The 26968-nt window shown below is 43.0% G+C and overlaps 1 protein-coding gene, 1 long non-coding RNA gene and 1 pseudogene across 5 annotated transcripts in view; 2 read left to right on the top strand and 1 right to left on the bottom strand.

Annotated features, from left to right (window-relative positions):
• Window positions 1–18658, bottom strand: part of SLC3A2 (solute carrier family 3 (amino acid transporter heavy chain), member 2) — a 29576-nt gene extending 10918 nt beyond the window's left edge. The window contains exon 1 of the mRNA XM_008573509.1: window positions 18550–18658. Within this exon, the coding sequence (XP_008571731.1) occupies window positions 18550–18658 (109 nt within the window). The remainder of the gene's footprint in view (window positions 1–18549) is intronic.
• Window positions 13427–13895, top strand: LOC103591103 (annotated as a pseudogene).
• Window positions 18659–19005: 347 nt separating the features above from the next.
• Window positions 19006–26024, top strand: LOC103591102. 4 transcript variants are annotated; one of them, XR_550534.1, is made up of 13 exons: window positions 19007–19055; window positions 19414–19463; window positions 21133–21371; window positions 23168–23329; window positions 23528–23578; window positions 23931–23965; window positions 24133–24181; window positions 24449–24497; window positions 24676–24706; window positions 24921–24957; window positions 25374–25420; window positions 25658–25688; window positions 25900–26024. It is a non-coding gene; the product is annotated as an uncharacterized LOC103591102 (long non-coding RNA). The 4 variants fall into 4 exon arrangements; XR_550535.1 differs by having other exon boundaries at window positions 19010–19055; window positions 21133–21209; XR_550533.1 differs by lacking the exon at window positions 21133–21371 and having other exon boundaries at window positions 19006–19055.
• Window positions 26025–26968: the final 944 nt, after the last annotated feature.

Here is a 26968-nt window from a genome sequence, read left to right as displayed (position 1 = left end):
TCCCGCTGCTAGATCCGGTATAAACCCTGTAACCTCACTAATATAATTACAACATCACAACTTAAAGAAAAGCAGAAACTACCACTGCTTGCTACTATATAATTCTCTAAACCAGTTGGAACTGGTTCCAAGTCTCCACCCAGACTAAAAATGTTCCAGTTCTTGCTCCTGCATTCAGGATTTCTTTCTTTCTTTTTTTTTTTTTAAAGATGACGGGTAAGGGGATCTTAACCCTTGACTTGGTGTTGTCAGCACCACGCTCTCCCAAGTGAGCCATGGGCTGGCCCTGCATTCAGGATTTCTTATCCTGTCTAATACTCGTAAAATAGGCAGATAAAAAATATATCAATTCCCAAACAATACATGTTAGAGCTACCAAATATTCTTGAATACCAGAAATATAACTGAATTATCACTTGCCTATATTTTGCTAGAACTTCTATACCACCCACATCTCCTGGTTCTCCTTCAATCATCCTCTATACTACGGCCTGTGATTACTGCTACCACCCTCTTGAAATCTTTCAATTGATGTTCTCTGTTTTTATAGATTTCACATGATCAACAAGATCCTGAGAGATGTTATCCACCCAGATATTTCAAACATTTTTCCCCATTCACAATTCCACTTTGCACTCCCAACACAATGGCCTTTTTTTAATTCCTTTAAAATGTCCCTCAGGTTATAGGGTCCTCTGTTGTTCCCTCTCTGGATTACTTTTTTCCCACCCTCAAAAGCACCTCCACCTTGCCCCACTTTAGTTAACTCCTATTCATCCTTGAGATAAAGGGTGAAGCATCACTCCCTTCCAGGAAGCTTTCCCTCACCACCTCCCCAAACTAGACCATTCCTTTCCTTCAGAGTATTGATCTCTGTTTCTAAGTATATGATTCAGAGTGATTATTCCCCTACAGTCTCTTTCCCTCCAAAGATTGCAAACTCTATAAAAGCAGTAACTGAGTCTGTTTTGGATTATCATTGGGTCCCTAAAGACTACTTAGTAGGGAGCTTTACACATTGTGTCACATGTGGTTACATGTTTCTTCAATGAATAAATGAGCCAATGTATCAACCTTTGTTATTCTCAATGATCCCCTAGCAAAGAGAACACAGAACTGTATTCAGAAATGGAAATGAAACTCAGGAAAGCCCCTTCCCCCAGCTCTTTTACTTACGTTAAGTTGTAAGCAGAGAATACAAAAACCATATGTTTGGGATATGGAACAACTAGTGGTTGATAGTAAACACTAAAAAGAGAAACTACAGGAATATTCAAAAATAGCTCAACTTAAAGAGCATTCAAACATGACTGAGGCAAAATGAAAACAAAACTTTAAAAGAGAAAAATCCCATAGAATAAATCACTCTTACTTTATGAAAGAGGAAAGTATTCCTAGAAGGGGAGTACACTATTCCTGGAAGTACAGCAATACCAGATTTATACATGGAATGGAGAAAGCAAGCTCCTGATCCATCTCCCTGTTCCAAAAACCAATTTAATAAATACATGGTCCTCAGGTAAGAGGACATATCAGGTATTAAGCTGGTAAGAACAGATACTATGCTTGATCTTAGCCAAAAGGCCAAAAGGCAATAAACTATAATTAGCCATTCTGCCAAGCCTTACATTTCCCTGTGATATTCATGGTCATATAAACCATGCTCCCAAGCATTTTTGATACTCACAGACATCTAAAATAATTAATGGTTACCAGAATAATATATTAAGAGTTTTTCAACAATACAAACCTAAAGACACATGAGAAGGTGGGATCTTATATTTCATTAGGTGCTTCTTGGACATGAGAAAGTCTCCCCTCCCTCGCTGCAACAACTCAGTATTTTAATAAGCTCACCCACATCTGTCCCTCTTCCCACCTACTCTCCCTTTTGGGTCATTTACAGCAAAATATTATGGCTTCCAAATAGGGAAGCAGACAATTGACTAATTTTTAAATTTTTTTTGTATTCAATAAGGTGAAAGGGGAGTATAAAATATTGGCAGGTAGACACTTAGGGGCAAGGTATGGAGTACTAGAAACTGAATTTGAAAAACCACTCTCTGCAACTAAATATGTGGTTAATTTCAATGGTTGGACTATAAACTAAAGACAAAAAAAACTTTTTCAGTGAACTTAAGAAGGGAAACTCCCTTTTCTATTATCATAACAGTAATGGAAAGCTAGCTAGGATGTAACCAATCTAAGAAAACTCTTCCCTGAACTAACAAACAAACGCACAACTAATAGAATCGGGACTAAAGAATTACAACTGTTACATGATTACCAAAGCCCTATTTTCACAAGCTTCTTTATAACTATTTTAAGTCTCTCAATATCATCTGGTCCCAGAGGTTCTATAATCCTATGCCTTAACAGCAGATTCTTCTCAGAGACCTTTGGCTGACAAGGAGAAACTGCACTCGAAACTGGAAATGCTATTTAAGAAAATGTAGACATTTAGAGAAACATTATGAAATAGCAGAATCTAGATTATGGTTATCATTCTTCCACTAAAAGAATAAGTAATCTCAAAGGTATGTTTGTATTATTAAAGGTGTTGACTATAAAGAAAATTAAAACTCAAAAAGTTGGGCCGGCCCGGTGGCGCACTGCTGCAGTGCGCCGCTTGGGAGCGCAGCAGCGCTCCCGCCGAGGGTTCGGATCCCACATACAGACCGGTTCCCGCTCACTGGCTGAGCGAGGTGCGGATGCAACACCGAGGGTTGCGATCCCGTTGCCGGTCCCGGTCCGGTACGGGCGCGACACTGAGGGTTGCGATCCATTGCCGGACACGAAAAAAGACAAAAAGGAAAAAAAAAAAAACTCAAAAAGTTTAAGAGAAACAGATCTTAGTGTAAGTTTTGGAAAGAGGTTTCCCTTTTTAAATTAGAAAGTATTAGAATTGAGTTACCATATGGCAAGTTTCTTTAAAATAGTAATATCAGTAATTTACCAAATACATGTATACAGGGGGGCATGGGTGGCTAGTATATGTAACTAACAACAGATTTTGAAAAAAGAGAGAGATCTAAATGTTTTTCTCAGGGCCGGCCCGTGGCTCACTTGGGAGAGTGCGGTGCTGATAACACCAAGGCCAAAGGTTCAGATCCCTATATAGGGATGGCCGGTTAGCTCACTGGGTGAGGATGGTGCTGACAACACCAAGTCAAGGGTTAGGATCCCCTTACCGGTCATCTTTAAAAAATAAATAAATAAATAAATAAAATATTTTCCTCTACTTATAGAAAATAAAAGTCTATACAAAAAAATCAAAGCAAATCTACAAATTATTATAATAAAACAGTTTGTGGGGAGGGAGAGGGGAGTTGGGGAGAGATTGGGTAAGGGGCATAAAGAATAATTACAATTTGTAGGGCCGGCCCGTGGATAACTCGGGAGAGTATGGTACTGATAACACCAAGGCCACGGGTTCGGATCCCTATATAGGGATGGCCGGTTAGCTCACTGGGTGAGCGTGGTGCTGACAACACCAAGTCAAGGGTTAAGATCCCCTTACCGGTCATCTTTAAAAAAAAAAAAAAAAAACATTTGACTAAACCAAGTGATGATAAGGATACAAAACTGCGTTAAGTGGTAACATTAATTGATTGGTACAACCACTCTACGAGAACAATTTGCAACAGCCTATTGAATTGAAAAAACTCAGCTATTACCCAGCAACTTCAGTCCTAGAACCATACTCTGGAGAAACTCTCACACATGTGCACAAAGGAAGAATGTACAAAAGATTTCACTGTGGGATTGATTAAAGTAATAAAAATTTAGAAATCTGAAAAAGTGTCTATCACTAGGGGACAAAATAATTTTTAAAAAACTTCTAATAGAATACTATAAATGACTAAATCTTAAAGAACTAGTACATAAAAGATAGGCAAAACATGTCAAAAACATAACATTAAAGGAAGAAGAGAATGGGCCGGCCCGTGGCTCACTCGGAGAGTGCGGTGCTGATAACACCAAGGCCCCGGGTTCGGATCCCATATAGGGATGGCCGGTTGGCTCACTGGCTGAGCGTGGTGCTGACAACACCAAGTCAAGGGTTAAGGTCCCCTTACCGGTCATCTTTAAAAAAAATAAAATAAAATAAGGAAGAAGAGAAATAGCCGGTTCACCTTAAATTTTTTCCAGAAACCAAAAGATACAGTGGAAGGCAACATTCTGCATTTTTTTTTTTTTTTGGCCTTTTTGAGACCGGCCGCACCGCGCTCAGCCTGTGAGCACTGTGAGCGAACCGGTCATCCCTATATAGGATCCGAACCCGCGGCCGGAGTGCTGGTGTGCTCGCAGCGCCGCACTCTCCCGAGTGTGCCACGGGCTCGGCCCAACATTCTGCATTTTAACTGACATCTATCCCCAAAGGAAGAACCACCCCAGTCACAGAGGAACTGTGATACCACGTTGATTTGTGGAATGGATGAGCAAGCTTTTGCTCAATCTCCTTGTTCCAAAAATCCACTTGATAAGGTGTTCTCAGGTAGAGAACTAATGAGATGTTAAGTGATAAGAACAGATACTATTCTTGATCATAGGCCAAAAACCAAAGAAATGACCTACAATTAACATTTCCATCAGAGGCCAGCCCGTGGCTCACTCGGTAGAGTGCGGTGCTGATAACACCAAGGACACGGGTTCGGATTCCTATATAGGGATGGCCGGTTAGCTCACTGGCTGAGCGCAGTGCTGACAACACCAAGCCAAGGGTTGAGATCCCCTTACCGGTCATCTTTTGAAAAACAAAAAAATAAAAAAATAAAAACATTTCCATCAGGACTTGCTTCCTAAACCTTCTTCACAAAAGGCCACAAAAGCAGCCTTAAAGCTGGTCCTTATAAAACCTCATATCTTGTACCAGCCAGTCACACACTCAGAAAATAATGAAATTCTGTTCTCAAACTGGATTTTTCCTTCTAGAGGTGAATGTCCTACTCCCAGCTCCCAGCACATCCTTTCTCCTCTATTAATCAAGGCCGTGCCTCTCGCTGCCTGGAGGGGGCAGAGCTACCCGCTGAGTAAAATGGGTACACACAGCTTCTGTCTTCTAGAAGACATCACTGTTAGAGGAAGCTGTCTATAGTTCAAAAGAATTTCCTCGAACAACCTCTTCAGGAGCTTACTTCATAGCAATTACTGAATTACAGTAGCATGCCTTGTTCTACATGATGGGGATAAAATAATAACTTATACAGACAAGATTTCTGACCTCAGGAAATTTATGAGAAAAGGGGTCAAGTACAGCAAGGGAGGGAATGGAGTGGTATTGAAACTGGACATGGGAACTGGGCCTTTTTGGTTCTGTCAGTAGAAACAGACTTTAACCTAAGAGTGAAGGAGGAGTGCAAAGAATGGGCTGAGCTAAGAGAGACTTCATCTGATTTTTCATTTAGAAAGATCGCTCAGGCTACTAAGTGGAGAATGGATTAGAAGCAGATAAAATCAGAGCCAGTGAACCAGGTTAGGAATCTGTGGCAGAAACCCAGGGATGAGTGGCTTGAAATAGGGAACCAAGAAAGAGAAAAGCAGCTCCTCACATCCAGGAGCTGGCTAGTACTGTCAGTGACGCCTTTTGGCTGCTAGGAACTGGCCTGGCACTCACAGCTAGGCCTTGGTATTCTCATGTTGAACACAAACAATTTCCCAGAACATCAACATCAGACGAGGCCACTCTGTGACCATGATGGCTCAAGACAAACATAGGACCATTCCGTCCTCATGTCTGAGCACATACCAAAACATGAACATTGTACAAACTACAAAAATGACCAAACATCTCCCTGTCCTCGTTAATATGAGTGAGGGCTGCTTCTTTACCAATTATAGCTTTAGCCTTATTTTAGTCTTCCCTCCTTCTAGATAAGATTTTTCAAGATATCCAATAATAGAATGGGGGCTGGCCAGATAGCTCGGTTGGTTAGAGTGCATTACTATAACACCGAGGTCAAAGACTTAGATCCCCATACCAGTAGCCACCAGAAAAAATAAAAAATAAAAATAAAAGAGGCTGGCTGGTTAGCTCACCTGGGAGAGCATGGTGTTGAGAACACCAAGGTCCAGGGTTCAGATCCCTATACCAGCCAGACACCAAAAACAAACAAACTAAATAAATAAATAAAAATTAGAGAAATAATAATAGAATAAACTCACTTCCTGAAAACATCCAATATGGAGCAGAGCCCTGCTTCCTTAAACTCTCCCCAAAATCACCTAACACTAGCACAAATCCTATAATAATTTCTTTTTTTTTTTTCCCTAAAAGATGACCAGTAAGGGGATCTTAACCCTTGACTCGGTGTTGTCAGCACCACGCTCACACAATGAGCTAACCGGCCATCCCTATATGGGATCCGAACCCACGGCCTTGGTGTTATCAGCACTGCACTGTCCCAAGTGAGCCACGGGCCGGCCCTATAATAATTTATTATTAATGCCCTCGTACAACATGGCAGCAGTGAGGATAATGGCCACATTTTTTGGCTCAAACAGTTGGGTAAAAGATGGCACAGTGAAGGAACAGGATTGTGGAGAAAGATGATGAATTCAGTTTTGGACAAGTTGACTTGGGACATTTATGGGCCATCCTAGTAAAGATATCTGGCAGGCAGTTAGATACAGGTGTCTGCAGCTCAGGAAATCCTAGGTTGAGCAGAAGTTTGGAAGATGGCAGGATATATGGGGTAAATGAAGCTATGGTGATGAGTAATTTGGCCTAGGTGGAACACAGTGAGTGAGAAAACAAATGTACCCAGTACAGAACTCTGAGGAATGTGTAAGGAATAGGTAAGATAGCGAAAATGGTCAAGAAGTAAGAGGAAATCTAGGAAAGCACCGTGTCCCAGAAACCAAAGATAGAGAGCACTTCAGGACATAGAAGCAGGTCAATAGTGCCAAATGCGCGGTGCAAAGGGGGGAAAAATAGTGTCAAATGCTATTGAGAGGTCAAGAAATATGAAAAGTATCTTTTGGGATTGAGTGAATAAGAGGTCACTAGTGGCCTTGGTGAAAGCAGTATCAGTGGAGTGATAGGTACAGGAGCTAGAGTGCAATGGGTTAAGGAGAGAATGAAAGGTGAGGAAGTCACCAGGGTAGGGTAGGAGCAGTTTCAGAGACTTCTACTTTGTCTTTCTCACTATAATAGCTCTTTTTCCTATGTCAAAGGCCCACTGTTACTCCAACTCCAAGTATATCAATCCCATTAAACACTTGGGGACTGGGGAAATAAATATTGGATAAGAATTCATGACTTGGAAGAACTTTCTGGGCACCCAGAACTTAACACCCTAGCAAGAACCCCAGTGGATGGGGCGAAATCACTGCTATGGTGGCCCTTAGAAGGCTGGAGGAAGTAATGGCCCATGCTGAGTGAAGCAGATATGCCTGAGTTGTCGTAGTAGATGGTAGAGGAAGGAATAAAGAGGCTGAAGAAAGTGGGCGTGCTGGAATGGATATATTATGTGAGGCCAGAGAATTGTGTTCCAAGAAAAGACCCACAGGACACAATGTTTATCAAGGCCATCAGCAATGCACTAAGAGGGGCATCAGCACCACTTAGAAGTTCAGTGGTGGCTCCTCTGCAGTCCAGAGTCAATGATAGGAGAAGCAGTCACAGAGCTGAGCTCACAGGGATGATACTACCACCTCCCACCAAGGCTTAACCACCAGAAGCCAGAATGTTGTGACTACCATAAAACTGGCAATGTTGGAGAAGTAGCCATGGGAGATTGTCCCACAGAGTGTGGCTGTAATAGAGCACAGCATCCCTAGGGTAAAAATATGTGGGTAGTCAACAAGGACACTGCTGCATGTCTACAACCAGAAGGAAGCAAGAATGGAGGAGCAGGAGGGTGAGAGCGATTGCTACAATAAAGTCAAAATCCTTTGCTTAGTTCCTGGATCTGAGCCAATTTTCATATCTAGAACTCAGTTACTGAAAAGGTGACCAAATCCCTAGGGAAGGATCCTAAAACTGTAATGATGCCCCTAGTTCTTCCCTAAAGGGAACACATCATCTACTCAGAAAACAGGATATGGTGCACTCAGGAGAGTGCGGCGCTGGGAGCACAGCGACGCTCCCGCCACGGGTTTGGATCCTATATAGGAATGACCGGTGCGCTCACTGGTTGAGCGCGGTGCGGGCAACACCACACCAGGGTTGCAATCCCCTTACCGGTCACGAAAAAGACAAAAAAAAAAAGAAAAGAAAGCAGGACATTGGGAATTGGGAAAAGTGCAGACATTTTGAGGATTTTGGACACAGGTTCTGAGCTGACATTGAGACCTGGAGACTCAAAGCATCATCATGACCTCCCATTGAAGTAGGAACTTACAGGTGCCAGGTAATAAATGAAGTCCTAGCAAAAGTTCAGCTCATAGTAAGTCTGCTTGTCTATGGATCCATCAGCAGTCATTTCCTCAGTCTCCAAGTATTTCCTGAAATTGATATATGTAGGAGTCGGTGCAACCACCATATTGGATCCTTGGCCTAAGAGATAAGAGCTATCATCGTGGGAAAGACAAAGCAGAAATCTCTGAAACTCTTCCCCTCCTTCAGCCATGACTGTAAATCAAAAGCAGTACCACATCCAGGGAAGGACAGAGATCAGTGCCACCGTTAAAGACAAAGGGACGCACAGGTGGTAGTGCCTATCACATCCACATCTAGAAACTTGGCTCCAGCCTACATATTGGGTGACAGAGTAAGCTACCAACTCTGAGTGGGACTCAGAGCACGAAAGGGTTCTGCAGCAGGTCCAGGCAGCAGTGCACGCAGCCCTGCGATTTAGGTTACACAATCCAGCAGACCCTACGGAGTTGGAAGTATTGGTAGCAATGAAAAGATGCAGTGTGGAGCTGGTGGGTTAGCTCACTTGGTTAAAGTATGCTGCTGATAACACCAAGCACCAAGGTCAAGGGTTCGGAACCCTGCACCGGCCAGCTGAAAAAAAGAAAAAGAAAAAAGATGCAGTGTGGAACTTACAGCAAGCCCCTCTAGGAAAAGCACAATGCAGAACAAGGCCAAGCTGTCCACAGCAGAGAATTACATGCCTTTTGAGAAACAGCTCCTGGGGTGGTACTGGAATGACTGAGTATGAAGCACCAAGTGACTATGCATCCAGACCTGCCCCGTTTTTGTTTTTGCTTTTTTAGAACTGCCCCATTGAGTTGGATTCTGTCAGACCTATCAACTCATAAAGTCAGACAGACCTGGCAGCAGTCCTTCATAAGATGGAAATGGTGCATCCAGGATGAAGCTGAAGCAGAACCAGAAAACATGAGTAAATTGCACGAGCAGTAGTCCAGACCCATGTATTACCCACCACAGTTGTAAAGGCACCCCTTCCCCATGCAAAAAGTACCTATGGTTGCATGGGGTGTCTTGTATAACCTGCTAAAGGAGGAAGTAAAAGACTGAGTTTGTGGATAGCAGCTGAAAATGGGTAAGTAATAGACAGTCATATTCGGAAGCTGTCTTGAAAGACAGAAGATAGACTGTCGGTTAGCTTAGTTGGTTAGAGCACAGTGTTATAACACCAAGGTCAAGGGTTAGGATCCCTGTACCGCCACCCCAAAACAAAAAAGAAAGAAAAAGAAAGACATTAGATAAAGATGTTTCAGAGTTGGGAGGGGAAGTAGGACACCAGAGAGGAAAAATCTTAGAGCAATGCACCTGCTGATCTACTTTGTATGGAAGGAGAAATAGCCAAAGATGAGATTATGCAGATTCTAGAGCAGTGGCCCTCTGATCAGAGGCATGGAAGGAAAAGGACTCCGAGATCAAAGGCAATGAGGCCTGAGGTACAGGGATGTTGAAGGACACATTGGAATGTGGAAAAAGTGTGATGATTTCTGCACCATGTGTTTACATCCACCAAAAAGCAGCCACCTTGAAAGTACTGAACAACCAAGGAAACAAACTGATTTGGCCGGTTTCTACTACCTCTTATAAGTCCATAACCAAACTTTTTTTTTTTTTTTTAAAGATGACCAGTAAGGGGATCTTAACCCTTGCCTTGGTGTTGTCAGCACCACGCTCACCCAGTGAGCTAACTGGCCATCCCTATATGGGATCCGAACCCGGGGCCTTGGTGTTATCAGCACCACACTCTCCCGAGTGAGCCACGGGCCAGCCCCATAACCAAATATTTTACTAATTAACCAAGTTGCCACAATTTATTATGCTCATCTTTCTAAAGAAGACATAACTCCACCAAAGTTATAGCTAACAAATCTCTAACAACTAAATATCCCCAGAGGGGTGGTCCATTCCTGGAAGTACTGCAATACCAGGTTGTTGGGTGGAACAGGTGGAGCAAGCTCCTGTTCCATCTCCTTCTTCCAAAAGCCAATTTAAGGGCTGGCTAGTTGACTCAGTTGGTTAGAGCAAGGTGTTATTACACAAAGGTCAAGGGTTCAGATCCCCAAACCAGCCAGCTGCAAAACAACAACAAAAAACAGTTAATATAGAGGACATATCAGATATTAAACTTATAAGAACTTATATGAGTAATACACTTGATCTTAGCCAAAAGGCAGAGAAGCGATACTACCAGTATCAACTTCACCTGAGGCCTTCCAGTCCCAAGTGCCCACAAACACAATGTGTAAGCCTATCCTTACATTCTCCAACATCCTCATCTTCCCAGAGACAAAGCTAAACCTTCCCTGGAGACCACCTCAGTGTCACACTCCTCCACAAACCCAGGCAATTCTATTATCAAACTGGGCCTTTTCTTCACTGAAGTTACTGTCTTGTCTCCCAGTTCCCAGCCAAGCCCTGGATATTTGCATATCCCCCTCCTGGGTTAATCCAGGCAGTGCCTCTTGCTGCCAGGTGGGGGCAGGATTGCTCCTTGAGCAAACACTCTCCAGACTTCTTTAAGAGCTTGCTCATTTCATAACACAGGACAGTTAATAAATTGGGGCGGGAAAAAGATCATTCAAAAATTTATAGACATAAAGTAATAAATTAATATTGAGTCCTATTTGTGTCTTAATCTCTGCTAGGCAATAGGAAATAGAAGGATGATTTACCCAAATAGGATCTGACTTCAGGGAGTTTACCTTGTGTCGAGAGAGCTGGATCAGGTTTCAGAAAAGAGTGATTGTAAAAAAACTAGCAAGGGAAGCAAGGCTTCTTAATGACTATATTGATCAATTTGGATTGTAGCCTAAAGACAATGGAGGGGCACTGAATGATCACGAGCTGAGAAAAGAGATTTGACCAGTCTTAAATGTAGAGAATGGACTAGAAGGGAAGAAAATAGAAACAGAGAGACAGACTGAGTCTGTTGTAAAAACCTAAGCATGAATCAACTGAATTAGGGTAGCAGCAGTGGGGAGCTTGGACAATTGGATAAAATAGGAGGAATACATTGAATCTAGTTTTAGATAAGATGAGTTGAGATGTTTGTAGGTCATCCAAGTGACGATGTGCATCCAGAAAGCAATTGGATGTACAGCCCTGAAGCTCAGAAGAAAGATCCCGGGTTGGAGTTACAGGCATATTGGTGGTCATTAAAACCTTGTGAGTGGATAAGGTGGCACAGGCAGAGTGAGAAAAAGATGAGCCTAAGACACACCCGAAGGAACATCAATATTTAAGGAATGGCCAGAAGATGTACTTCCAAGGATTACTAAGAATTCGTCAGAATATAAGAACACTAGGAGAGGGCAATGTCCTAGAAACTGTGGGAAGAGAGTATTTCAAGAAATATGAGATGGTCAGATCCCCGTACCAGCCAACTGCCAAAAAAAAAGAAAAAGAAATATGAAACAAAAGGGTAAAAGTGCTGATGAGAGATAAAGTAGGATAAGGACTGAAAAGTGTTTTTTGGATTTAATAAAAGACCTTGGTGATACTAGTTTTGGTGGAGTAGTGGGGCAGCAGATTGTAATGAGCCAGGAGGGACTGAGAAAGAAGTGGACAACATTGTTTAAACTAGTGCTTCTCAAACTTTAATGTGCATACAGATTCACCTGGGGATCTTGTTAAAAAGCAAATTCTAATTCGGCTGGTCCATGGAGGGACCTTAGGTTATACATTTCTTCCAGGCTGTCAAGTGATGCAGATATAGACAGTTCTTTTTTTTCTTTTCTTTTTTATAAAAGATGACTGGAAAGGGAATCTTAACCCTTGACTTGGTGGTGCCCCATGCTCTCCCAAGTGAGTCAACCGGCCATCCCTATATAGGGATCCGAACCCGTGGCCTTGGTGTTATCAGCACCACGCTCTCCCAAGTGAGCCACAGGCCGGCCCTAAACAGTTCTTTAGAAGTTTAAAAATGGTTCGAGCCCTGTACCGGCGAAATGCAAAAAAAAAAAAAAAGATTAAAAACATTTGCTGGAAAGAGGAGTCAAGATATAATATTAGCTAGAGGGAGGCATGGTGTTACAATAGGGTGAGCATACTAAAAGCTCCAACTCTGGAATCAGACTTCTTGAGTTTAACTTCTGACTTACGGCTGGCTAATTAGCTCAGTTGGTTAGAATGCAGCCTTACAACACTAAGGTCGTGGATTCGGATCCCCATACTGGCTAGGTGACAAAATAAATCAGTTCTGACTCAGCATTTATTGAATAAATAAGTAAATGGACCAATGAAAGGCAGTGTTTCCCAAGGGGTTGTTCCTCTTTGTTTTGTTTTTGGGGGTTTTTTTTGGCAGCTGGCCAGTATGGCAATCTGAATCCTTGACCTTGGTGGTATCAGCACCATGCTACTGAGCTAACCAGCCAACCCATCCAAGGGGTTGTTAAAGTATATATTTTTTTATTATTATTATTTTTAAGATGACCGGTAGAGGGATCTTAACCCTTGACTTGGTGTTGTCAGCACCACGCTCTCCCAAGTGAGCCAACCGGCCATCTCTACATAGGGATCCAAACCCGTGGCCTTGGTGTTATCAGCACCACACTCTCCCAAGTGAGCCACGGGCCGGCCCTCTTAAAGTATAATTTAAAGAAGTTAAAACATGACTCAGGCAAATATAAAATGAACACATATCAATGATTCTTTTTTTTTTTTCTTTTTCGTGACTGGTAAGGGGATCGCAACCCTTGGTGTGGTGTCACCTGCACCGCGCTCAGCCAGTGAGCACACCGGTCATTCCTATATAGGATCCGAACCCGCGGCGGGAGCGCCACGGGGCTGGCCCCACATATCAATGATTTTATTCAACTTATTAACTAATGAGAGAACAAATAATATTTAAGACTGTTCTAAAGAGAATTCTAGGAAAGGAGAATTACAGAGTCTGTCAGTCGAGAATGCTGATATGAATTTGCTAATAGGTGGATATAAAACTTGCTAATGACTTGAAGGCAACTGATAGAGTTGTAAAATATCTAAATCAATAGTAAATAGGGCTTTTTCTGTGCTCGCTCCTCACAGGGGCAGGAGGCCCAGCTCAACATGCAGGATGACACCAGCAAGTTTGTAGAACTGCACGTGCTGCGGAAATACTCCACCAGCAACTGCATGAACCGCATCATAGGTGCCAAGGACCATGTGTCCATTCAGATGAATGTGGCCGAGGTTGACAAGGTCACTGGCATGTTTAACAGCCAGTTTTAAAACCTGTGTATGCTATTTACAGGCCATTCGCAGGATGCGTGAGTCAGACGACTCCATTCTCCAATTGGACAAGGCTGACAGCACTGTCTCAAAGAACATCTGAGAGGAGAGAATCATGGATGTGGAATATTTGTCGTAAATAAATAACGAACCCCCCCCAAAAAACTAGTAAATAGGAAGTCACACAAAGGTACATACTCCTAGAAAATCTGAAAATCCTCAAGCAAGGTGGGCCTGCTTTACAACATAAAAAGTACACCCGTCCTTGCATATTCTGAAGTTTTGGGTGATTTTTCCTAACAGAATCAAAAGTAGAGACTGGATTTAAATAATGGCTCTGCCATACTAGCTATGTGACCTTGGGTAAGTAACAATCTATTTGCTGTTTATTTATATATCTTTTTTTGGCAGCTGGCTAGTAGGGGGATCCAAACCCTCAACCTTGGTGTTGCAACACCGCACTCTAACCAACTGAGCTAACAGGCTAGCCCTGGTAAGTAACTTAATCTAATGCTCAGTTTTCTCATCTGTAAATTGGGGGTGGCAATAATAATAACTACTATGGGGGTAGTGGGGGCTGGCCAGTACAGGGATCCAAACCCAAGACCTTGGTGTTATAAGGCCGTGCTCCAACCAAATGAGCTAATCGGCCAGCCATTACTATTTTTCAAATTGAGGTAATACATATAAAGCACCAACACAGTGCCTATCATGAAAAAGCTCTTGATAAATATCAATATATTCTTATTCAACATCCTCCACCAATCGTTTCACCTCATTTTTCTCATTTGTCATTATATGACACCCCTGCCTTTTTGCTCCAGTCAAGCAGATATACACACACATACATACACGTGCACACATTTCATTTAACTTGACCATTACATTCTTTGCTCATAGAATATCCTCTTTCTATCTTATTTAAATAAAAACAATGTCCAAAATTCAACTATTCCATGGAAAATGAAAATTGCATCATTTCCACCAAACCTCAATCTCCCCTTGACTTATATAAATAAAATTTTCCCAGTTTTGTTTAAAAACTCCTAAGCACAACCAATAATTTTTCTGCAAATCAAGAAACACAGTCTAGTGCTCTGGTCTCTCTACCTGGAACACTTTACCCCACATGGAGGCTCCCTCCTCGGTCTCCTTTAGAGTTATTATATCCAAATGTCATGCTATCAGAGGCCCTCTCTGACTGAGTGAAATGATAATTCCTCCCCCTCTACCCCAGTGGTACCTCTCCCCTTCCCTGCTTAATTTTTACCATAGCACTTATCTCCATCTGACATATTATTTGTTTGTTTCTCTATGTCTATCCAATTTAAGCTCCATGGGGGCACAAGAGCTTTGTTCCCTGTTTGTAGTGTATTGAATTGTGTCCCCCCAAAGTTTAATGTGTTGGAGCCTGGATCCTCACTGTCACTGTTAAGAGGGTGGGAAATCCTATTATGGTAATTAAAAGGAGGGGCCTTGACGAGGTGGTTAGATTCTAGGACCATGCCGTAGTGAACAGATTAATAATGGTGGTCAGGGTCTTGGTTCTGAGGGCTTTAAAAGGAGAGCACGTGAGAGTCTCTCTCTCTCTCTGATCCACCATTTTCACAATATGATACCCTGCTATCACCATCACCACCACCACGATCTTCGTCAGCTGTGTTCCTTGGACTTTGGACTTCTCAGCCTCAGAAATTGTAAGCAATAAATTTTGTTTTCTTTATAAACTACCCAGTTCCATGTATTTTCTTATAAGCAACAGAAACAGATTAAGACACTGTTGTATCCTCCGTGGCTAGTTAATTTGTGCCTAACAAATTAATATTGGTAGAGTAGGGCCGGCCCGTGGCTCACTCGGAAGAGTGTGGTGCTGATAACACCAAGGCCACGGGTTCGGATCCCATATAGGGATGGCCGGTTAGCTCACTGGGTGAGCGTGGTGCTGACAACACCCAGTCAAGGGTTAAGATCCCCTTACCGGTCATCTTTTTAAAAATATATATATATATATTGGTAGAGTAAATGTTGAATGAAAGTCACCTATGATCTCAAATTACTAAGAACAGGGCTTTTTTCAGTGCTTATCCTCTAACCCCTCTATAGCTTCCAAAAAGGGCATCACTTTTTTGAAATGCCCCCTTTCTAGTAGATTCTATGTCACTACTCAAGAGGTTGCAAACTCACAATCATGGGCCACATTTGGCCCACAGGTATATTTTGATTAGTTCATAGAATACACTTAAAAATGTTGTTAGATGTCAACATTTTTAAATGGGTAACACTAAAGTCATTGGTTCAGATGCTGGTACCAGCCAGCCGCCAAAAACAAAATATAAATCAAATCAAATGGATAAATTAATATACAATTCTGGATTCCTCGATTCTCTTGAAAACTCTGACCATCTGATTAAGCAGAGACAATATTCTAGCAAGGCAACAATCAGCTGTAGCTGAGAAAGGGCTGCCCAGTTTGCCAGAGTCCCTACTCACTTCATTTCATTATATTACTTGCCTAATTTCTTTTTTTTTTTTTTTAAAAAAGATGACCGGTAAGGGGATCTCAACCCTTGGCTTGGTGTTGTCAGCACCATGCTCAGCCAGTGAGCAAACCGGCCATCCCTATATAGGATCCGAACCCGTGACCTTGGTGCTACCAGCACCGCACTCTACCGAGTGAGCCACGGGCCGGCCCAACTTGCCTAATTTCTGTAGGTACATGAGTAGGAGCCCCCTGGCATTTCCACTGCCATTACACTTGTTAGTATAGAATCTACTTACCTCTTGCCTAAACTACTGTGACAATCTAATTAATGTCCTTGTCCTCCAATTTCTTACCTCCCTGCTCAAAAAATTTCACTGACTTCTTTCTCATTATTTATAATTCAAATGATTTAGCTTTGCACTCAGGGCCTCTTCATCTGGTCTTTCCCAGGACATTTTTTCCAGTTTTATATTCTACTACTCCCTTTTAGCCTGTCTTTCATGAATTATATCCATATACTTCCTTCCTTTTCTAGCATCAAGCCTGCACTCAAATTGTTTATTTAATTGGAATTTCCTACCCGGTCTGTTTATCTACTCTTCCAGGTCCAAATACTCTATAAACCATTTTCCCAATTCCCATTCCCACACACAACCTTCCCAGCTTTGTCTGCCTACTATGAACCTTTTTTACTTTCTGTAGTTTATCTGGTTCATTTTCTTTTTCTTTTTTCTTTTTTTTAAAAAAGATGACCGGTAAGGGGATCTTAACCCTTGACTTGGTGTGGTCAGCACCACGCTCTCCCAAGTGAGCTAACCAGCCATCCCTATATAGGGATCCGAACCCATGGCCTTGGTGTTATCAGCACCACACTCTCCCAAGTGAGCCACGAGCTGGCCCCTATCTGGGCCATTTTCTACACAACTTTTCTTTGTTTGTTTTTTTATTACAACTTTTCAATCATGTACTATTTGTATGCACATCTTAATTACCCCTAACAAGATCAAAATCTTCAGGTCAGAGTGTTTTATCTCCTTTCCCCCCATATGTTGTATCATGCACAGAACAAGCACTTAATAGTTACTGAATAAATGAATTTATTCTCGTACATAAAAACTTTGTTCAAACTGGAATTCTCTCAGTATTTGTGTACAGTGCCACTTATTATGTCCCTGCAGCATGCATGGAAACAATGCAACTCCCTCACAGGAGTGAAAATTGGTTCATAGGGGATGAGAAATCTCAGATATTAAAAAGGTTTCTGGCTTTCCAAACGGCCATAATACATATACAGATATACAGTATATCTGTGGTATCAAATTTTCATGGGGGTAATTTAGGGGGAAAAAAATATCTCTTTGTTGTTGTTATTGTTGGCTGGTACAGGGATCAAACCCCAGACCTTTGCGCTATCAGCAACATGCTTTAACCAACTGAGCTAACCAGCCAGCTTTAGAATGGGTCTTTTAGAATGGTCTTTTTTAGATTGGGTGGGGTAACAATAAAAATAAGATTGAGAAACAGTGCCCAAAGTTTATTCCATTTTTTCCCAGTGTATTTGCTTGCCCCCAACTATGCTGAGAACAGAACTGTATGATGTAAAAGCAGTAAGGCATAGTGTTAGCAGTGCAGGCTCTGGAATCAGACTGCCTGGATTTGTGCAGGCTCTGGAATCAGACTGCCTGGATTTGCACACCTTGGCTCTGATATTTCTTAGCTGGATAACTCAGCAAGTTACTTAAGCTATCTAGGTCTCAGGTTCCTTATATACAGCATTACCTTAACACGTTCCTCCGAGGATTGTTGTGTTATTAAGTGAGGTCAAACAGAAGAGCACATAGGGCTGGCCCGTGGCTCACTCGGGAGAGTGCGGTGCTGATAACACCAAGGCCAGGGGTTCGGATCCTATGGGATCCGGTTAGCTCACTGGCTGGGCGTGGTGTTGACAACACCAAGCCAAGGGTTGAGATCCCCTTACCGGTCATCTTAAAAAAAAAAAAAAAAAAAACCCAGAAGAGCACATAGTAAGAGCTTAATGGTTTCAAAGCATGCTTGTACACTTAGGTGTTTACCACAAACGACTGACGAACTAATGCTGGTTGGACTCAATAACAACACAGGCTATAGCTGACTGCAGCCAGCTCGACAATCAGGCAGCTCTGCAGGAGCTCTTTACATAATGTCCCTCATCTAGAAAATAGGGGTTGTGATCCTACGTACCTTGGGATTTTGGAGGATTAAAGTAACCAATTCATACAGTGTGCTTAAAACGGTGCTCCGTAAATATGTTAGCTAATGTTAGTCCCAATACAGGCCAAGCTCCTAACGAAATCGGACCGGAATGCAAGACACAGGTGGCCAGCCAGGAAAAATCAGACCCTATCTCATGAATCAAGTGCAGCACTTACGACCTGGCTTACTCTCCAGATATGGCTCCATGCAAGGGCCCTCCACCTGAGCTCAGCCCGGGGTCCAGTACCTGAGTCGCCCGCTGCGCTGAGACTCTGGACACCGGGCCCCGGATGTGCACTGGGCGACTGGCGCGGCACCGACATGACGCCTGTCGAGGGCTCAGGTTTGGGATCCATGGAGGCGGATCCTGCACATGAGTTTAGGGTGTGTGGGGGCAGGCGGGGCTCAGGGCAGGGTGTGGAGATAAGAGGCCGTGACCGTGACGGACAGTGAGTCCAGGATCGGCGCGAAGCCGGGGCTTCCGGGCTCCTGTCACACGCTGAGCTGCCGAGAGCAGCCAAGCCGCAGTGCTGACAGAGCGCTCGAGCGCTCCCCTAGGGCGCATGCGCGACGTTTTCGCGCAAGTTCAGGGGGCGCGTACTTTCCTCTACCCACAACTCCCCGGGCTCGCGCGCCGTCTCCATGTGCGCGTGCGCCCACTATAGTCCTGCCCCCAAATCCCGTGGGCCTCTGCGGGGTAGTATTTAAGCGTCTCGCGGTACCTTCTTAGGTCTCATTCGTCGGGCACTGCTTGTAGGTATTTGGCGTGTGTTTTTCAAGTGGTTGCTCGAGCGTGGCATACGTTAGACTTAATGTGTAGTGCCTATTTGGTAGTCAGGGCGTGGGGAGGTGGGGGCGGGGGCGGTTTCATCCGTGGCCTCGTGGCCCCGAGGCAGCAGCGAGGCTTTTGTGAAGGACAAAATGGCGATGGCGGGCGGTGCCGGTGGCTCTCCTGTGATGAGGACCTTTCACAGACCTGTACTGAGCTCCGTGAGGATAAGTAACTCTGAGGAGACGGGCCCTGCACGGCCGATTTCCGACTCAGCAGTCGCTCCAGAAAACCAAAGCGCTTTCGAAATACCCAGTGCTAACCTAACGTTGTTGTCTGCAGGGTTGAGGCGCACGTTTGAACACTGAAGAATGGAAGAGCATCTCATTGGAGTAAGTGCTTATAGCTATTTCTTAGCTCTGTTTTAAGTGTGTGAAGGTCTTACGAATTGTGCTACTGGGATGATTTTAAGAATTGAACTCTCTCTTTCTGATGGAGTAGTGGAGAAAACGGAAATTCTGAGTAGCACCATCCGCAGCAAATGAGGTTTTTTGCTTTCATTTCTGGAGTGTTAAGGGTTCTTTTTTAGATGTGGTGCAGCTCAAAGGAGCTTACTGGTTCGGGACAATATCCATTACTAGTTCTACAGGTAGGTTCCCAAGATGGGGTCGTTCGTGCTTGAAACAAGTAGGGTCTAACCCGGAGGAAGTTCAGCCCAATGGAAAAATCACTGGGCGAGTATTTGCTGGAAAACCACTGGGGGGTTGCAACAGGTACTAGGCCACGGGACTTTGCAAGAGAAACCACAAGTCTCGTGACTGTTAAACCAACTTGGCCCTAGAAATAACTTAAAAACGCTGCCCCCAAAACGGCAGGTAGGCTGTACCTATGCCTCCTTGGTGCTGCCTGCACAAATAAAGCCTTTAAGGCCTGATTTCTCGTCTTGGTACCAGCTTTGCTAATCGCTGACCTTTCATATTTTTGGTGCTTAAACCTGGGGGTTGAGATGAGAAATCCATAGGAATTTGACCTTTCCATTGCTTGCTGCCCATCTACCACCAGTCACTGATTTGGGGTGAGGACATGATATACACATCATGCCATTTTAGATTATAGGTGTGTGTTAAATATTGAATTATTGAAACTCTTTAACATACTTTGTAGAGTCTGTGGTGTAAGAGCTTAGTTTCTCCATAAGCTCTTAAATCCTAATCTCCCTGTGTCTACTCCCTTTTCACTCCTAAAACAAGCTCTCACCTCTTCCCCAGTGTTGGCACTCCCTATCCCAAACAAAGTCTTCCCTGTATATGTAGACAGCAGACAGGGATTTACACTGGGATTATTGGCTCAACAGTATGGGCCCGACTTCAGGCCAGTGGCTTATTTGTCCAAACAGCTAGATAAAACAGTTCTCAGCTGGCCACCTTGCCTACAGGCTTTGGCTGCAGTCACTATACTAATACAAGAGAGCTCAAAGTTAACTGTCTTCCAAGAAATAACAGTACCTTGTGCCCATTCACTTTCTTCACTTCCTATCCACCAGGCCACACACCAGATTTCAGCCATCAGACTTCAGGTCATTCATGCCTTGGTTTTTGAAAATCCCAATGTAACTTTCATCCATTGCCCCTCACTTAACCCAGCTACTCTTGCCTGCACCTTCCCAACCCACAATGGATGAACATAATTGCAGGGAAATACTGGGCCACTTTACTAACCCCTTTCCAAATATTTCAGACACCCTGTTACCACCCCCCACAACGGACTGGTTCATAGATGGAAGCTCTTTTAACCAGGGGATAACACAGTAGGCTATGCAATTGTTTTGTTAACTCAGATAACTGAATCCAACCTCCTGCCACCCAACACAATCTCACAACAGGCAGAACTTAAACAGCCCTCACCAGAGCCCTGACACTGGCCAACAAACTTAAACACCCACAAACTCAAAATACACCTATCACATAATTAATTCTCATGCACCAATTTGGAGAGAAAGAGGTTTCCTAACAATGAAGAGAACATATATAATTAATGGTCCTTTAATCCTAAAACTTGCAGGCAACCCAAGTGCCTACCCACGCAGACATCCTTCACTGCAGAGGACACCAAAAAAACTCAAGACCCAGTAGCTGCGGGTAATAAACGAGCAGATGTTGAAGCCAAAAAAGAGGCACTCACAGAGGTCCAACACCAAATGTTGGCTCTGCCTGTGTAGCCACCACCCTACTCAACCAAGGAACATAGATCCCTCACACAATAGGGATGATAATTCAAATAAAGATGGCACATTCTTAAAGGTAAAATAGTCCTTCAGGCTGGAGAGGCATACAATATCCTAACACAACTTCATAACCATTTTCATGTAGGATATAAACCTTTCTTTAAACTTCTGTCTCAAATAGAATACCCTCATCTTCATCAAGCCCTTCAACTAATAACCAAAGCTTAATATTTGCCTCTGTACTTTTCCCACAAGGCCACTTACAATTCCTTTCCCTGCCCGTCAAGCTAGAGGTCCGGTTCTTGGACAAGACTGGCAAGTAGACTTGACCCACATGCTTCCTGTGAAACGACAAAAATATCTTATTACATTGGTAGACATTTTCACTGGATGGCAGAAGCTTGCCTAGCACTTCAGAAAAGGCACTATCTGTCATCACAGTCCTGCTCCAACACATAATTCCTCGGTTCAGTCTCCCCACCTCAGTCCAGTCTGGTAATGGTCCAGCTTTCTTTTCACAGATCACCTAAGGAATTTCACAGACTTTAAACATCTCTAGAAATTACATATTCCGTACAGGCCCCAATCCTTGGGAAAGGTTGAAAGGCAAATTCTATTATAAAAACCACCTTACCAAATTAATGCTACAATTACACATGCCATGGCCGGAACTACTCCCAGTAGCTCTTATGTGAATGCACATAACCCCAAGGGCACCCCAACTTAGTCCCTTTGAGCTCATGTATGGAAGACTTTTTTTGTTGGGTAACTTCCCTCCTAACTCTCACCCCTTGAGAGACTATCTGCTCTAAACCACACCCAGCTACTTCTGTAAAAGTATACTGCCATCCACCTACTAAAACCCCATTCCAATCTCCCCCTCCCTTAACTTTGAACCAGGAGTTAAATCCAAAACCTCTTCACCTTCAGTGGACAGGCCCACATCGGGTACTTCTCACCACCCCAACCATGGCAAAATTATTGGGCATAAGTGCTTGGGTTCATTTTTCCAGGTTAAAATAAGGTACCGGACTTAAATTTAAAGCTCCCAGAACTTCCCAAGAAATATTGTTCCTGGCTTTACACACCCACCTCTATGAGGCTGACAAGGATACCTGATGAACCCATGGAGGAGTCAGAATTCAGAACCACAGAAGCCTACCTACTCCAGCCAGCATACGCCTGGCCATGAGCTGTCCCTGGCTGATGCCTGTGTCAGCTCCAGGGGATTTGTATGATCTAATTGTATCTCTCCTTACAAACTCACCCAAAGTCACAGCCTCCAGGGACACACTCCTGTCTTTTCTTTGGGACTGCCACCTACAAGGGGACTTCAGGGACTTCTTTCCAACTCAAGTAACCCAGTGGCTGGAAGTGGAAGATTAATTGTCCTCATTATGTTCTTTTTCAATCAAGCACCCACTCTTAACTCTTTCTAACAATGCCCCATTTAATTCAGCCTGGGTGCTTGCTAACAGTACAGCCACAACAGTTCACTTTCACTCCTTGTGCTGGCTTTGTATCTCAAAGCTGGGAATAAATCCAACCCCTCCCATGGTAAGAATGGGAACAACTTATGACTAACCTAACTCAAAACAATCCAATATACCCCTTGGGGAGTCAAAACAACTCAAGATATCATAAAAGAATTACATGGTCAGGGTAGATTAACTGAATTAAAAGACATAATAAACAACCCCTTTAAACTAAACACCATGATTCTTAAGGGGCCTCTCTTCACTCATCTTCCTAACCACGGGGGGGTGCACTTTCCCTTTTGTATATGTTAAGAACTTTTTGCTAATCTCTTGGCCACAACTACCCACCGTACTCCCACCTCTTAATAAGTCCATCAACTCTGCCTTTTGTCAGGGATGCTCACCCAGCCAGATCAATGATTTTGTTAAACCAAACACCAAATCCTCCATGGTGCCGCCTGCACAGATAAAGCCTTTAAAGCCTGATTTCTCATCTCGGAACCAGTCTTTGCAAATCACTGGCCTCTCACCATCCTTCATTACAGTGATAGTCCAGGTATGTATACATGGTTTGTGCTACTATGGGAAGGGGGCACTTTCTAGATGATCACTCCATGATGAATGTAAAATGACAAGCATATGGCTGAACTTACAGGTGATGTCATCTTACTACTGAGAAGTGAACCAGGGATATTCATGGGTCTTTGAATGGCTATTCTTAGGTACATATAATTCCTCCCTTTTCTGCCTCCAGCATCTCATAACTGATCCTGAGGAATTCAGTTGCTTCCCAGGGTGAATACAGGTAATTGTCCACGTGGGGGCTTGGTGTATGTAATTTCTTCAGTATTATCCTAAGTATTATAATAAGGAGGGCAAATGGTCAATGGAGCAGTATTACCTTTTTGCTCCTTCCATCTTGTTCCTCTTGAAAAGACTTGGGGGACTGAGCAACCCAGCAGTACAGTTGGTTCTTGCGAGTGTGTGCTCTTTGCTCACCCACATCACATCACTGTCAGATGATTTGAATTAAGTAACTGATGCTCTGTGAGGTACCACAGTTAATAGCATGTTAGAGTTCTGATGGCAGTGTTGTTAATGAAGGAATTTTGTTCCATCCTAATACTTTAAAATAATCATTTGTTCCCATTTCCCAGGTTGTCCTGATGATGACATGTTCCTTTATCTTATGGTAAGTTGCTTCTACTAATACTATGACAAATTATCATGTATGTGAACCCATTATCCAAAGGGTGAGTGTAACGTCATGGTATTTGTCAACAAAGTCCTGATTGAACCATAAAGCTTTATGGTCCCTTGTAAGGATGTTCCTTGATATCTCCCCTTTTTTCCTCCTAGGTTCCCACAGATCTGCCTGGGGACAAACTAGTGGAAAGAGTTGAAAGTGGTGAGTACTTTCCTGGGTAGCTTGCCAGAGTCCAGTGCCAGTGAGGAGCAAACATCCTGTCTTACCCCCATTTTAGCCCCAGAGCCAGAAATGGTGAACCCACTGGGGTAACTGGGGGAAAGGATGAGAACCGGTTCTATAAGGAACTGTCCGAGGTACAGCACATACCTACAGCTTAGCTTTTCTTGGCCTGCCCATTAACGACCATAGCTAAAATAGCCTTGGCTCTTTTGAGTACTTTGTTAATTGGATACTTTCCTCATTCAGGAGCAGCTTCTGTTTCTGTGTACCACTGAAAAGCCTCCAGAGTTAAGAGGTTAGTTGATTTTTATCTTGTGGCTTATTCCACCAAGTAGGCAGTTTCTATGATGAATCAAACTAGCTCACTATGACTGACGATGAAAACACGTGAACACCTGAGAAATTGGAGAAGACAGGGATGGGGGATACTATATGTAAGGAAACTTTCATCCATAGTTTTTCTTTTTCCCCAGGTACTGTTACCAGTAACCTGCTTGTTCAAAGGTGAGTAATTTCAGTATGCGTTCAGTGCATGTAGTATATTGTGTGGGGAAAACTGCCCTTTTAGCTCTGTATGTATATGATGACTTAACATGGAATCTCGTTCGGCTGATGACTTGCTGTTGAGACTCGGAATCTGATATTCTAGGAATGATGGCTTAGGCAGGAAAACAATTCAGGATGTAAGCATTACTGACTCTATCTTGTTTGTTACCAGGTCCAGCACCTTATCTGGAGCCCAAGAATAATTTGAGGTAAATGATTTTGCAACACTTACCATGTATTTCTTCTGTATAAATCCTGCTACAATTTTCCTTTGGTGGCACTTTAGTCTGGTGGCTAGACATTATTGACTTAATTCAAAATCTGCCTTTGGCCATTCCTGAACCAGTAGTGATAAAATTCCTGCTCACCAGTGATGAGTTGAATACCGCCCCAGTCTGATGACTGTGACTGAAAGGTATTTTCTGAGTTGTGAGCTTACCTTGCAATGACAATTTCTGACAATAGGAAGTTCATTGAGTAGGCTTTATAGCCAATGGAAAGTTTATTTGGACTAGCTAGTGGTTTCTCTAAAATGTGCATTGAAACATACCTAGCATGTACAGATGTGCCTTTTCTCCAAGCAACAGGGGTGGCTGCAAGGCTTAATTTCTGATCTCTTTTGCAGGGAAACTGGAGGCTGTGTTTCTGCTCGACTCCAGTCTGAAGTCAGAGGTTAGTAAACTTAAATGTAAGGTGGGCTAAGCTAAAATTTCCCAGTGAAGAAACATTCACACGTCTTACTTCCTGTCCTAGTCCCAGAGCCTGTAAAGGTGAACCCACTGGGGCTGGCTGGGGGAGAAGAGGAAAGTTTGTTCCAGAAGGAACTGTCTGAGGGATCATAAGGTTATCTGTACACAGGAAAGGGGAGAATCATCACTTATTGAAACATAAGTTGTTTGTTTTTTCCAGGTCTGAGGAAAGAACAAGGTGCATATAAATGGTAGGTGTCTGCGCAAATATTTATTGGTGTTTAGTATTTAGTAGGTTAACCATGATGAACAGAAAATACCTGGAAGCAGACCTTTAATGTTAACTGGTTTAAAGGATAACCCCTTGTAAACTCATAAGGTCACTTAGTGGGTGGTTCACATTATGTACATTTGTGCTTTCCCATCCAGTAATAACACTTAGGTTTTTCTCTTCTTTTGCAGGAATCCAAGTCTCTTGGAGGTCATCAGAAAGGGAATTTTCAAACCTTTTATGGTACAGCCTAGCTGATTAAGTTAATATACAATCATTTTAGTCTTCCTAATAAAGCTTTCCTTTTTAACCTTTATTGTGAGACTTTGCAGTTTTTTAACCTTTATTCATTCCTGTGAGTGACTTTAGTTGGGCACAAGGAAATAAACCCTAGGAGCCATGAGACATGGCAGTTAAGGACCCCTTAACTGAAGTTGACTGTGTGTCTGGTTTCTGTATTTTATCATCCCTTTCCCACACATTAATACTTGACATGATTTCTTTGGAATCTAGCTGCCCTTTTACAAGAAAGGCACTGTATGAATAGCCAATTTGCTAGTATGTGGTTATCTAGTTTGTTGCAAGTTCATGCTTGATTGAGCTTTCCCTAACTTGACCTCATTTGCAGTTCCTCACTGTAGCCACCTTAGAAGCCTCTGGATCTCTACATTTGCTCTTGTTTTTTCATGTAGGTGACTCATTCAGGGCCCTGCTCAAGTAACTGCTGAGAAGCCTGCCTTGACTATTCACTGTTAGTTTAAGCTATTCTAGTGCAACAAGTAACCACCAGTATGTAAATTCCATGGGGCACTGGGACTTCTATCATTTCCCCCTAAGTAGCTACAGCTTGTAGGACATCTGGCAGCGTTACTGCTGTACATTTTTTGAATGAATGATTTAATTGGCACCGAACTTCCACCTTGGTGCAGCATATACCACTATATCTGGGCACAGATTTAGCAGGTGGAGTTGCTCAAACACTAAGTGAATGGGTACTTGAAGCAGATTTACAACCTCACCAAAGTGAGTTGTCTTTGCACATGCTACCCAATGCTGTTTTCAAATATGCTTTTTAAATGGCCTTGGTCAAGCTGGCTTTGGGGATGAATGGAGCATAGGGACAGTGCCAAACCTGTGGATACTGTGGGGTGGGGGATTATGTATGGTTAGGCCAATGGTTCTCAATCTCGGCAATTTATTTTTTTTATTTTTTTCTTTTTTAAAAGATGACCGGTAAGGGGATCTTAACCCTTGACTTGG

The sequence above is a fragment of the Galeopterus variegatus genome, unplaced genomic scaffold (assembly GCF_000696425.1).
Source record: "Galeopterus variegatus unplaced genomic scaffold, G_variegatus-3.0.2 Scaffold926, whole genome shotgun sequence".
Lineage (NCBI taxonomy): Eukaryota > Metazoa > Chordata > Mammalia > Dermoptera > Cynocephalidae > Galeopterus > Galeopterus variegatus.
Note: the sequence above shows the minus strand (reverse complement) of the source record. Positions and strands in the feature narration are given on the sequence as shown.